General features: G+C 54.5%; 2 protein-coding genes across 2 annotated transcripts in view; one reads left to right on the top strand and one right to left on the bottom strand.

Annotated features, from left to right (window-relative positions):
• Nucleotides 1–13746, bottom strand: part of TYSND1 (trypsin like peroxisomal matrix peptidase 1) — a 1185869-nt gene that overhangs the window by 1002700 nt on the left and 169423 nt on the right. The window lies entirely within an intron of this gene.
• The window catches only part of COL13A1 (collagen type XIII alpha 1 chain), an 86670-nt gene that overhangs the window by 27982 nt on the left and 44942 nt on the right, over nt 1–13746 (top strand). Inside the window, exons 11-14 of the mRNA XM_067025463.1 lie at nt 1952–2017; nt 5541–5648; nt 8409–8435; nt 9198–9233. Of these exons, the coding sequence (XP_066881564.1) occupies nt 1952–2017; nt 5541–5648; nt 8409–8435; nt 9198–9233 (237 nt within the window). The remainder of the gene's footprint in view (nt 1–1951; nt 2018–5540; nt 5649–8408; nt 8436–9197; nt 9234–13746) is intronic.

The following is a 13746-nucleotide window of genomic DNA, read 5'->3' as shown; positions in this document are numbered from 1 at the left end:
CTGGTTCCCACGCCAGGGGGAGGCCAAGGCGGGGACAGCCTTGAACGTCAGTGGCTGGGGTGGGGGCGAGGCCAAGACTGGACGTGGGGCACAGGCCAGCAGCAGCACAGACAGAGCCAGCCTGTCAGCGGCATGTGCTGCAGGGAAGTAGGGGCCCTGGTGTTCCGGCCAGCCTGATCCTGATACAATAATAGAAGGTCAGCTGTGTTTATTTGAAACGATGGGCTCACAGGATTGTTATGTTACCCAAAAGAAAGACAGCATCCCCCAGCACAAAAGACAACACAACTTAGACGCTTGGACAGTGTGTCATCAGCCCCAAGAGAACGCATGGGACTGGTTAGGAGGGAGCTCTCTGCTGTTCAGCGCAACCCAAGAAGAGGGAACTGGCAGGGAGAGAAGGCTTCACAGGGCCACAGGGTGCAGAGGAGCCCAGGGTATGACTGCGCCAGTGTGGGTAACGAGTCAGGCCGGGTGAGAGTGGATTTGGGGATCCAGCCGCTGGGCAGGGCAAGGCAGCTGGCACCTTCTGTTTATCTGGAAGTGGGTAGGAAAGCAGGGTCCTTCTAGGGCAAGGCATCTGTTGGCTTTCTGAGGGGACTGCAGACCTGTTGGGGGTGGCAGGCCTCCTGGCCCACAAGATATAAGATCCAAGATACATGGTCCGGGCCCCTGTTCCAGCCTGTAGCATCCTCAGGGAGGGAGGGGGAGGAGAGGTGCCCTGGGACCGGGAGCTGGTGTCTGGGCCTGGCACTCAGTCTCCCCATTGCCCTGTCTCCACCTCCACCCCTACCCCACACCAGGAGCACCTAAGCAGGTCTCTAGCAGCTCTGCGCTCCAACAAGATAATTACCCTGAAGGTTTGTAGGTTCTGGAAGGTCTCCAGACCCCTCTGCTTAGAGGCTCCCTAGATGCAGAGCCCAACATTGCACGTCCCCAGGCCCCACAGTGGGAGGGATGGGGCCGCCCATGAAGGCAGCAATGACCTGGAAAGGCCACGATGGGGCTCCCAGGTCCCTAGCTGGGTGCATCCTCAGCCCATGCGGCCCCTGCTTCCTAATACTCATCCCAGTGGCCTCATGTGAGTCACAATGTTTTCAACAACGAGAGGTGGATTATATGCCATCTTTCTTTGCAAGTGGGTTCTAACCTCTTCCGAAAGCAGAGTGCTCAGCACCCATGGGTTGAGAGACTGGAAACAGCAAGAATTTCCAGAAATGAAAATTACATTAGATAACATGATCACAAGTTGCCTCCCCCCAAAAAAGTGGTTGAACATGCAAGAGACGTCCTTGTCCAGTGTCTGTTTTCCAAGCCCACTAGCCCCAGGGTGAGACCTCAGTAGCACTCAGCTGGTGCCCACACTGGCCACACCCTTGGGGTCTGGGCTTGGCTCTGCTCTTGACCATCCTCCCCAGATCCGCTGACACCAGCCCTTCTCATTTAGCCAAAGAAATAACCCAGAGGTCGCCACACACCAGACTGTCTTCAAATACCAATTTAGGGTGGTCCTGTGGCTCCCAAGCCAGAGCCTCGGAGTCTGCTCCCCTCAGCCCAGCAGCCTCTGTCCATGACCAGGGACCGGCGGGCCTGGCAGTGCAATGTTGGGCAGCATGTTAGGAGGCCTCTGCGACCCAGCTTGGCCATGGAGGGCAGGTCTGGCCAGGGGGGGCCACTCTCCCAGTCGGGGAGTGCTTCTGGCCAATACCCCTAGGGCCCACCTCCTTCCAGGGATGGGGTGCCATCCAAGGGCAAGCTCAGCACCGCACCCACAAGCATCAAGCGCCCCGTCCACACCCTCCCTCCTGTGCCTCAAGCTCGCTAATCTCTCTTCTCTCTTCCTCTCCTCCCTCCTTGGCCGCCCTGCCATCCTGGTGGACTTTCAACCCTCCTGAACCCCTGCGATCTTTGGCCTTTGCCCTCTGGCCTTCCAACTCATCCTTCTCCTCAGCTGCTGCCTCTCCTCAATTCAGTGCGGCTGGCTCCACCCCCAGTCATTCAAAGGCGGACCTTCCAGGTAGACACCTCCCTTTCCCAGACCACGTGTGGCTTCCCAGGGGCTGGCGAGTCCCTGGTCCCTATAGCTGGGGCTATAGGTGAAGCGAGAATCTCACTGCACTCCCGTTACATTAATTTAGACAAAAATGGACTCACGAATGCCATAGACGTGGAAATACACACAACTCCCAGGCCCAGAAGCCACAACTACTACCCCACCATTACTACTCACGACAGCCATCACTGTGTGCCGGCCACTGGGCTATGCATTTTACAGGCCTCATTTCATTTAATTCTCTCAGTGGTTGTATGAATTAGGCATGATCATCCTTATTTCACAGATGAGGAAGTAAGGCTCAGAGACATTAAGTAAGTTGCCTGAGGTCACACAGCCAATAAATTTCAGAGCACCCAGATTCTCCTTCTCTTATTAGCTGTGTGATTTGGGGCAAGTTACTTAACCTCTCTGCACCTCAGCTTTCTCATTTGTAAAACGAAGATAATAACGGTTCCTACTGCATAGGGTTATTGTGTATGCAGAGCACTGTGAATAATTCCTGGCATAGTGCTATAATTAAACTGAGGCTCAGAGAGGTGAATTTGTACCTAAGGTCGCACAAACAGTAAGAGGCAGAACAGGAACTGGCAGCCAGGTCTTCAGACCCCACATCCAGAGCTCTCTTAGTTGGACCTACACCCTTTATATTTAGAAATGCAGATTGCTTAGCATCTGATCACTTGTAACCTGAGTTTGAGAAGCGAGGGAATTTGAAGAGGAAATGTAGCCCACAACTGACAGGTGTAATCATTGTGAGCAACTGCTTCCTTCTTCTTGCCTAACTAAGCCAAGGAGGCTGGGATAGGACCAGATCACAAAGAACAAGAGACCACAGACCCAGGGATCCAGGCATAGGCATTGCAGCTTGATGCCAGGCCAGGAATTCCATGGCTGCCAGCCATGCCCCTAGCCTTCCTTAAACTGGGGGTCAGGGGTTACCCCCAAGGCCACAGGAGTGCTGGAAGTGGCAGGGCTCCAAGATGCTCTCCGAAAACCTGACAGCAGGGCCTGGAGCCACCATCTGGCCTGACTCAGGAGCCAGGAGCCCAGAGGCCTGCATGTTCAAGCACCTGATTGAACAAGGCTGAAAAATCACTCCAATTTACAGCTAAAAATACAGAGGGACATGTGACACACATGCTACCCAAGCCTACATATCCCATTATACCAGCCAAATCCTTGAGAGCCTCCATGTGCTCCGAGTGCTTAGCCCAAGGCTGGCTATTCAGGGGGCCCACTGGCAGCTCAGAGAAGCAGCAGGCCCACCCTGCTCTCAACCACCCCTACCCGTGTCAGACCCCATTTCAGGAGAGCCGAGTCCTTGCTCTCAGAGCGGCCATTCGCCCCAAGCCCCAGCAGCCACCTCCTGGCCTTAGTTGCATTAGCTGCTATGTGTTGAGCCCTTGCTGGGTCCCAAGCACTGCTGTAAGAATTCTGTATGGATTACCTCATGTAATCCCACATGGGCCACCCGGCAGTGGAGGTGGCATCATTGCCACCTCACAGACGAAGAAATAAGGCAGGGCCGAGGCATGTTGCTGCCTCCCTTTTCAAGAGCAAGAGGTGGATAAGCCAGAACTTTTTGTGTTGCCCTGACCTGATTTGCAAAGTAGAGAGAAGAATAGGGGTCCCTGTCCTGCCTGCTGCAGATTCTGCCTAGAGAATAAGGTTTTTATGCTGACAGCCATGGTGGGACATACAAAGGCTTGTCCATTTCCTATCAATAAACCAATATTGATTTCACAGGCTCTGTAAGATGCTTAAACATTGGGTCTAACATTAGTTGAAAGAGGAAACTTTATATGAGATATGATGAGCTTAGCAGACGGTGTTGGAAGTCATTGCCAAAGTGCAGAAAGTTGGACTGGGAGCAGTTTTTGCTGGGGGCTTACTTGGAATGAATAGGCATAGTCTGGAGCTCTGAGTTTGGGTCCTGGCTCCCCCCACATTCTTCTTGTGACCTTGGTTAGGGAGCTCAACTTCTCTGAGCCTCAGTTTTCTCTTCTGTAAAGTGGGACTTGTGACCCATTTCTGTACCTGCCTTCTCCACCATGGATACTCTGAGCCCTTAAGTGGCTTCTCAGAGGGTGTGGCAGGTTGCAGCCCAGGCCCCAGAGTGGCACTGCTGGTGGCATCTGCCCTAGAATGTCCCATCTGAGAGGTGATTCAAGCAGATGCTGCTAAAATCTTAGTTCTCGTTGTGAGGCTGTACACTCCTATTTGTAATCATCATTTTCCTCTATGGAGTTTGCAGCAAGCATTGTCAGCTCCCTTTCTCATATAGGGAAGCAGCAGTGTCATAGAGGATTACTGAGATCACACTGAGAAGGGCGGGCTGGACTGGAGTCTGGCCGCCTGGGTCTCCCTGCATCCCAGCCTGGAGTCCTCACACCTGCCAGGCTGTTCCGCCTTAGTCTGTCTGCAGGGCCGGACCCCCCATCAAGAGCTGAGCCCAGAACCTCCCTGGAGAGGTCACATAGAAAATAACATAATGACATTGGTCTGCGTAGATCTAGGATGACTCGGGCTGGCCCTCAGCCCCAATATCTGGGTCACATGGACCAGGCTCTCTCCTCCTCCTGAGGGAGCATGATCCCACCCCTACCTCCCTGGGCCCCGGGTGCACCCTGGGCACATGCACGGTGGGTGACAAAGGCTGGGAGATAAGGCAAAGGAATAATAATGGCGACTCAACTCCAGAGAGGCACAAAGCACTTTACACTTTCAAAACTCAACTGTCCCCTGAGGTCAGGTACAAATCACGTAAGTGACAGAAGCAGGCTGCAGGCAGAAAGGATGGGGGTGGGCCTGAGGCAGCTGGAGAGCCCAGTTGATGGCAGCCCTCTGGGAATGTGGGTCTAGCTGGCCAGGGCTCCCAGTTTTTCATCAGAAGCCACCAAGCCAAATTTTTTTACATAAAATCTCTTGCCCAGTTATTTGGTGAGCCGAACAAAATTCTGTGGCCTCTGACCTAAGGATCTCAGTTGATCCTCTGGGCCAGATAATCAAAGACAGCAAAAAGCAGTGACAGGAAACAAGGAGCAGCTGTTCTCATCTGATAGTTAGGAGGCCAGGGTGCAGAGATGGTGGACTCGCCACACAGAGGGAGGGGACGAGACATGCCCAGGCTGCTGGCCACCTGGGCTGCACCCTGGCCATCTGACCAGGCTGGGAAGAGGCCTTCGGTCGGGCCGGGGGGGGCATCTCAGCCGCTCCTCTGCCACCGCAGCAGAGCTCTGCCCTGGGGACCAACAGCTGACGCAGCGAGTCCTCTCTGGAAGCCCTTCCCCTGGGGCTAATGTCTTGGCCGTCTCCTCACTGCCACCAGCCCCTGCATGTAGTCACCACCACAGCACCGTCACCATCACGCCACCACCGCCTCCCCCAGAACCCACGGCGGGGCCTCACCGGGTGCATGGCACTGGGGCGGGACCGCTCTGCAGCGTGGGGCTCTCTTTCTAACACGTGTTTCCACGAACCTCAGGGTGAACAGGGCCAGGCTGGCATCCAAGGCCCACCAGGGCCACCAGGCCCTCCTGGACCGAGTGGACCTCTGGGGCACCCAGGACTGCCAGGGCCCATGGGGCCACCCGTAAGTAACTCTCCCACTCTCCACTGCTTCCTCTCCTTTGAGATTTGTCCCAAGAATTCCCTGGAAGCTTCCAAACCTTTCATAACCAATGGGAACCTGGGTCCCCACTGGACAGGCAGAAACACTTGGCAAGGCCGCTGGATGTGGCTGGGCCCTGCAGGAGCTGCCTGTCTCTGTCACACTCTGCTTCTGAACACACATCCTGGGACCATGTGTTCCACTCCAGTCATTGCCTGCCAGGGAGGACGCCATGAACAGGTGCCTCCTCCCAGGTTCAGTAGACAGGAGCTTGGAAAGAAAGTTCCCAGGGCCATTCTGATGGCTGTCTCCTGACCCCTGGGCTTAGGAAAACCTGAGTTGGGCATAGTGTGTTCTAAGGAGGTAGCAAGGGGGCACCCGACTGCCTGGCATCCCTAACAGACATGCTTTTGCTGGTGTGTATGGGCTTCCACTCCTGGGCCACCTTCCAGCCAAGTTACACGTCTGGTCAGCCAGGAGGGCTCTGCATCGAGCCTGGAGATTTGGACCACTGCCAGGAGGGCCCAGGGGGACCAACAGACACCCCTCCAGGCAAGACCACACAATAGGTCAGTCCTAGTGTCCACTAGTCATCTGTTTGTAAGCCCTGTCCAAGCCCCGACTCTTTCCCAGCCCAATTTAGTGCAAGAAAGCACCAGGGCAGAAAATCTTAGCAGGCCCTTGGACTTCTTTGGAGAAAATGGGTTCTCCACCCAGAGCTAAGACTAACGTCAGCAGTTATTGGAAGGACAGGGGTTAAGGACATAGTCTGTTTGATAATGTTTTTTCCACGTGGCTTTTTTTTTTTTTTTTTTTTTTTGCGGTACGCGGGCCTCTCACTGCTGTGGCCTCTCCCGTTGCGGAGCACAGACTCCGGACGCGCAGGCTCAGCGGCCATGGCTCACGGGCCCAGCCGCTCCGCGGCATGTGGGATCCTCCCGGACCGGGGCATGAACCCGTGTCCCCTGCATCGGCAGGCGGACTCTCAACCACTGCACCACCAGGGAAGCCTGTGGCTTTTTTTTTTTTTTTTTTTTGGTGGTACGCGGGCCTCTCACTGTTGTGGCCTCTCCCGTTGCGGAGCACAGGCTCCGGACGCGCAGGCTCAGCGGCCATGGCTCACGGGCCCAGCCGCTCCGCGGCATGTGGGATCTTCCCGGACCAGGGCACGAACCCGTGTCCCCTGCATCGGCAGGCGGATTCTCAACCACTGCGCCACCAGGGAAGCCCTGTGGCTTTTTTTAAAAAAAGTGTTTTTCTCTCTTATGACAAAGGCATCATACATTCATTGTGAAAAATTTGGAACGTAGACAAAGTCTTAAATTGCATGCTTTCTCATATCCAGAGCTCCCCATCATTAACATTGTGGAGAGTACTTTCCATTTTTCTCCTTAGATCTGCATATAAACGTTTTCCAGGTTGATGATGTTCTGAATAATATGACAGTTTGTATCCTGTTACTTTTTTCCCTTAATATCGTAAACCGTGCCCCTTCCTAAGTCAGGAGTGTCCTGTGATGTGCATTTTAGGACTGCTGGGTCTATCTACAAGGTAGTTAATGAGTTCCCTTCTGTATGTTCTTGAACATAAATGTGCACATCTCTGATGCTTTCATGGTGATAGATTCCCAAAGGTGGAATTGCTGGGTCAGGGTGTCCCTGCCAAATAGCCCTCGATGGGTACAGCCACATTCCATGTCACTTGGCTTCACATCTGGGCCCTCAGCTAGCCCAGCTGCCAAAGCTGAGGTTCAGCGTAGGGTCCCCCTAGGCTGGGCGACAGCTCTGGCAGACCAGGGTTGCCATCTTGGCCAGAAGGTGGCACAGCAGAGTGAAAACCTAACTTGCTGGGAGCCAGCTCTCCTGCTCAGCTTGATCCCCGTAACGAATTTTAAATATTTCCATGATTTCTCCCCACAACCCTGGGGAGGGAAGTTAGTCTCACTTCCACGGGTTTCTAGATGCAAAAACAGAAAACCTGAAAGGAAGTGAAATTTAGGGAATTGAACCAAACAAACCAAGCCAAGAAAACCAAAAAACAAGGCTCAACATTCACTTCTTTACTGACGGCCCTTGCCCAAACACAGTGGGCTCCCGATCACTGAACTCAAGCCAGGTGGTTTTCTTTGTTAGGATGTTTATAAAGAAAAAAACCAGAAAGCATGTTTTTAAACCAACTGAAAGAGGCCAGACTCGAGCATCATGGTTTTCTCCAGCCAGTGTTTGCCGTCCAGACCCACGCCCGAGACCACGCCGGAGCCCGCCTTCCCTTGTTTCTCCCTCGGGCTCCCGCAGGGCCCATGCCACCTCCCCCGCTCTGGCTGCTGTGCTCACTGTGTCCCAGAGGTGGGGGAAGGAGACAGAGGGCTCCCCCGCAGGCTGGCAGGACGAGAGGCAAAACCCAGGCTCTGCTGGGCAAGGCCGGCTTTCCAGGGAGCGGTTCCAATTAGGAGGTGGGTGGGTGGGAATCTGGACCAAACCACACTGCCAATTTCACATGATGCCACTGACCTACTTTCCAGTGGGGGAGCACAGCGGAGATGCCCACGGCGCCCCTGTGGCTCCAAAGACGGACATGAGCCTGTTGTCCCCATGTGCCCTCAGCAGGTTTCAGATACCCTTCCAGGACCCTCTGGATCTGTTCTTCAACAGAACCCATTACAGCCCCCACTGGAAACGTGACGAGCCCCCACCGTTTGCCAGAGGAATCCATCTCCACTCACCTTTTTTCTTACTTCCGCAGGGCTTACCTGGGCCTCCTGGACCAAAGGTGAGGGCCCTCTGGGTGATGCATCAAATGGGCAGGAGAGTTCCCTGCAGGAGGGAGGGGGAGGCAGCACTGAAGGGAGCTGAGAAGGATCTCAGCTGAGAGAAGGATCACGAGTGGCTCATTTCCAAAACACCACTCGGAAATTGATTGGGTCCCGCAAGGATTGCATTTTTGTGGGCTCAGGCCAAGCAAGTGCTATGGCTGGTATGGAAGATGCGGCCCTGCCGTCCAAGGAGGTTATGGTCTCGTTGGAAACTCAAAGTTGATGCCCAGGACACTGTCACAACGTCCCAGTAAAACAGCATTTCATAAGGGGCCAGAACTGGAAAGGACCTTCAGGGTCATCCGGTTTCTTTGGAAACCTTATCTGGAAACCCACGATGTCAAACAGAATCTCCCTTTGAAGCTGGAGTCCCTGCGGCTCTAGGGATGAGAAGTAGTGAAGCACTGATCCCAGCCAACCTTTTCACAAATGCAGAAGCTAGAGCCCTGGGGAAAAGTGACTTGTCCAGGTGCCACAGAGGGTCGGTGGTGGAACAAAAACTGACCCTCAGGTGTCCAGGGCCCCTGCCGAGTTGACCTTTCCCACCTCCCTCTGCAAGGCAAGGACTCATTCTGAAGAGTACAACAGTCCCGGTTATTGTTCCAGGGATGGCTGGAGGTGGAGGTCAGAGGATTTGGAGTCATTGGGAGGAGGAGGGATGGTAATATGAAGGGGGTGGCAAGAAAACCCCTCTAATGGTCTTCTCTTGGTTCCCCCAGGGAGACCCGGGAATCCAGGGCTACCACGGCCGGAAGGTAAGAAGGAGTGGGGGGAGCGGAGAATCCCACCCCCCAGTGACAACCCAAGTGGGGCTTCACCACAGTGCACACAGGGTCCGGGCTTGGTCGTGCACACACATTTTTGCACACATACCAGCGGGAGCCTCGAAACCCTTGAGGTGGGCTGAACAGGGGTTCATGTCTCCACTTGGGGGAGGAAGAGGCTCGGAAGGGGAAGGACCTTGGGCAAGTCAGTGGCCCCACTGGACCTCAGACCCAGGAGTGTGTCCCCCTGCCAGCCTGGGTGGCTGTGTCTGCACAGAGGCAGGCCAGGTTCTCACTGGCCTCCCTGAGGACCTAGTACATGGGAACCAGGCAGAGCTTCTGAGCATGGTGGGAGATATGAAAGGATCCCAACCCTGCTCTCTGGCAGCTCACAGGCCAGAGAGACAGGATTCCTGTACAAATAACCCTGGTGAAGGCAGACTGTGCTAACTGCTACCATTGCAAAGTGCTGTGTCAATATGGGGCGGGGGAGAGGGTGTGCGTGCAGGGAGGTTAATTCTAGGTTAGGAGGAGTTTGGGAAGTCTTCTGAGAAGGGACAGCCTCTGAGCTCAATCCTGGTGAGTGGGTAATTGTATCGGTTATCTATTGCTGTGTAACAAACCATCTCAAACTTACTGCCTTAAAACAATTCTTTCTCAGGATTCTGTGGCTTGGCCATGTGGGAGTTCTGTGTCTCCTCTGGGCTCACTGATGCAGTCACATGGGATGTTGGGTGGAAAGGCTGGGTGGGGAGGGGGCAAGATGGCCTCATCCACGTGCCTGGGGTTGACGCTGGCTGTGGGCTGGGTACCTCTGTTCTCCTCCACGTGGCCTCTCACCCCCGGTAGGGCCGAGAGGTTTCCTCACAACATGGCAGGCCTAGGTCAGCTTTCAAAACGGGTGAGTCCCAGCACTCAAGTGCTTTTCAAAAACATCCCTTGCATCACGTTTTCTGAAGTCCTATTGGCCAAAGCAAGTCACACAGCCAAAGCATGCAAGGCAGTGGGGCTGGGGGACTCAGCCTCCGCTTCTTCTTGTCCAATGGTGGCAAAGCCTTTGTGACCATTTTTAATCCACCACTGTGGTCCTTCAAGCAGCAAATTTCAAGGGAAATGGCATTTTAGACAAAACAATTTGAGCAGAGGCCCAGAGATGGTCATTACAGTAACTATATAACATAAAAATCATTTTAACACTAGGCACCACTTACTAAATGCCTACTGTGTACCGGACTGTCCTTCAACGTGACTTGCATCATATCTAATCCTAAAACCACCTTAACAGGCTGATACTATTCTTCTCCTGTTTAACAGATGAGGAAAATGAGGCACACCCAAAATGTCATAAGTGGCAGAGCAGGAATTCAAGTCCAGGTCCGGGTCTTTCACAGGGTGCCACCTGCCATAAGGAGCCCATCCCGCCCTCCAGGCCACAGCTGGGAGGCTCTGGCTCCTTCCAGGAGAAGAAAAGAGACAGGAAGGAAAGGCAGGACAAGGAGGGGGAGGGATTCTGGAAAGGCAAGAATCACTCTGGAGAAGCACATTCCACACGCCATGTAGCTCTGTGATCAGGCGGCTGCTGTCACCGCATTGTTTTACGGGTGCTTGGTGGGCGAAATGGCAAGACCCAAGAGATCTTTCATTAGTTCTGCATAAACTGCGAAGTTTGTACCGTGTCAGGAAGTGGAAATTACAGCCCCCGAGGTTGCCTCCACCCACTCACGCAGACTCACAGCATTTACTGCCTCTCCTGATGCAGCACGGGGTCGGCTTTCACATTAGCAGCCAGACCAGCTCTTTCAAACTGTGAAGAAACTTCAGGGCAGCAGTTTCCCCCGGGATCAAGGGGATGCCCGCAGCTGGCATCCATACTATGGTAGGCGCCTGCACTCTCCTGCCAACGGGAAGTCTAGTTCATCCAGAAAGGAGGTTGGGGGTCTGCTGCCCTGAGGATGGAGAGGTGTCAGCTTGGGGCTGGGGCGTCATGATGATAGAGGGCCTGGTTCCATGATTTTGGCAATTCTGGGCTCAGATTGTGGGAGGAATCATTCAGCCCTGGCTGCACTGAATTTGCAGAGAAAACCAGTGTGGTCCTGCTGATGAAGGGGCAGCTTCTGACCCCTGGGAAGCCTGCTCTGGGGAGAAAAGGCTCAGGGCTGCTAGAGAAGGCTCGAGCATAGAAGGGTGCATGACTAAGGGTAGAGCAGTACAGATGGCTACCTTGAGAAGGAGGGAGCTCCCCGTCACCCGAGGTATTCAAGGAGAGGCTGGATAACTATGGGTCCTGGATGTGTTAAGAGAAGCTTCTGTGTCAGGTGGGAGCCTGGACTAAAATCCCTTCCAGCTCAGGGAAGCTACAGCTTCCTAAGAACAGAGTTGGCTCCATACCCGCTAGAGAGGAGCAGCCCGCCACCCGACCCTGGCTTAATGATCAGGCCCCTCCAGTCCAGGCCTTTCTTCATCCGCATCCAGGGCTTGTCAGAAGCATCAGTGCTCTTAGGGCTCTCGAGGAATTGAGAAGGCCCTTCTCCTTCATGCTCAGCTCATGCTGCCCTCTCTTTCTTTCTCTGCCGGACCACCCCCTTCCCTTCCACAACGGCCTCTTCTCCTGGAATCTGGAGGGGCTGTGAGGCTGCGAGCCTCTCTGGGTTTCTGGAAGGCTCCTGCTGCCTCCTCTTCTCCCAGCCTGTCCTCGAGACTTTTCAGTAGGCGCTCCTGGAGCCACTAGGTAGTCTCAGCGCCCTTGTCTCTGTGCTGGCCCTCACTCTGCTGGGACCCTTGTCCTGTCATCCCTGAAGCCACAGCCTCCTAGTCCAACAGAGGCCAGAGGGCGTGCACTGGAGACCAATGGCCAGCAGCAAGGAGTCTGCCCCCAAGGACTTGGGGGTCATTCCTCTAGGTCAAGCAATACTCAGGAGGCTATGAGTGCCCGTCACTGCCCCAGCCCCAGTGATCACCATGCCCAGGCAGCAGCTTGCTTCCTGTCAGAATTCTGAGATGAAGAGTCTAGTGCCCAAGGACAAGGGCAGCAATACTTCACATCTCTGGTTTAGCCAAAGTCCATTCACTCTCGCGCTGACTCATCCTCACCATGCCCCAGTCGTTTGAGAGCATTATCCCCACTGTCTAGATGAGAAGCTCAGAGAGGTTAATACTTTGCCCAAGGTTGCACAGCTGGTGAACAGTCATGCTGGAATTGGAAGCTAGGTCTCACGAGTCCCAACCCGGAAGCCAGTCGTCTCGCTCTGGTGCAGAAGTGAATGTCTGCTCAGGGGGTCTCACCTCAGGCTAAGCCGTGTGTGCACAGACCACCCTCCCCTGTGGTTTCTCTGGGATGTGGAGGGTTAGCCCCCAGGCTCTTTTCTGGGGCATCTATCAGATCTCTTTTTCTCTTTCCTCCTCCCCCTCTGCTGTCTGCCTGGAATGAGCAGCTTGGTCACGGATGCTGAGAAAATGAGTTTGCTCCCACCCACCACTCCATACTGGTGGGTGGGGACACCAAGCTGGGACAAAGGCCCCAAGACGCCCCTTGTGTTCAGGGCATGAGGGGACCCGCAGGGTAACTGATGGACCCTCCTCATCTGCTTCCATTTCTCTGTCCCAGCAACCTGACACACACGCGAGGCCTTTGTTTCAGTAAGGGGTGGAATTTAACTCTCAGCAAAGACTCTTCTCATCCTGTGAGGTTTGCTGATGATTAGTTCCATCCTCCACCACCACCACCACCCTGGCAGCTGGTCCCAGCCTAGCATCCTCTCAAAGGCCAGCCAGAACATCAGGGCAGTGTCTCCACCAGCTACTTGAGATCACAGCCCAGGGTCGCCCGTGGGCCCTGTGCTGCCCCAGCCCCGTGTCCTGGACACTGCGAGTATTGTTGTGTGCCTATGTGCTACCTATTTGATCCAAATTTATGACGCCAATCTACTTTAAATATGTTGCAAGACGCAAAGTGTGTTTAAAACATTACAACCTTGGCTCTCTTTCAAGAGGATCTACGAGTATTGTCAGACTGTGTGTGGATCACAAAACCTGGTGAGAGCTTATATCTAAGCACATCAGAGCTGGTCCGCCCGTCTTGGCCATGGGGGGTGAGTTTGATGCCTGTGGGGGTCTGGGTGTGAAGCGCTGGGGGGTTGCATGAAGGACCAGAGCTCTCCTGCAGGCTGCAGGCTGTGCGTCTTCAGACCAGAGGAGGCAGGTGGCGAGAGCCTCGTGTTCACTCGGGCTGTAACTGCGGGTTGCTCCCCTTGGAGGCTGCGGGGCTCCCCAGAAACAGGGAGTCCCGGGGAGGAGATCCGATGGGCCCTGTGGTCGGCTGGCTAGGGCACTGGAGCAAAGGTGTGAGGAACAGAAGCACGCCCACCCCGCCCACCTCCTCGCCCCTCCTCAATCCAAAAGGGCAGGATCCTTCTGACCTGCTAGTCGGAGCAAGGCGTCACGTGGGTGGACACGCTTCTGTTGAATGATAACTGGTATTATTATATCTACCTTACTGGGCCTCTTC

The sequence above is a fragment of the Kogia breviceps genome, chromosome 2 (genome assembly GCF_026419965.1).
Source record: "Kogia breviceps isolate mKogBre1 chromosome 2, mKogBre1 haplotype 1, whole genome shotgun sequence".
In the NCBI taxonomy this organism is placed as follows: domain Eukaryota; kingdom Metazoa; phylum Chordata; class Mammalia; order Artiodactyla; family Physeteridae; genus Kogia; species Kogia breviceps.
The sequence above is the reverse complement of the archived record's forward strand: the minus strand, read 5'-3'. Positions and strand labels throughout refer to the sequence as shown.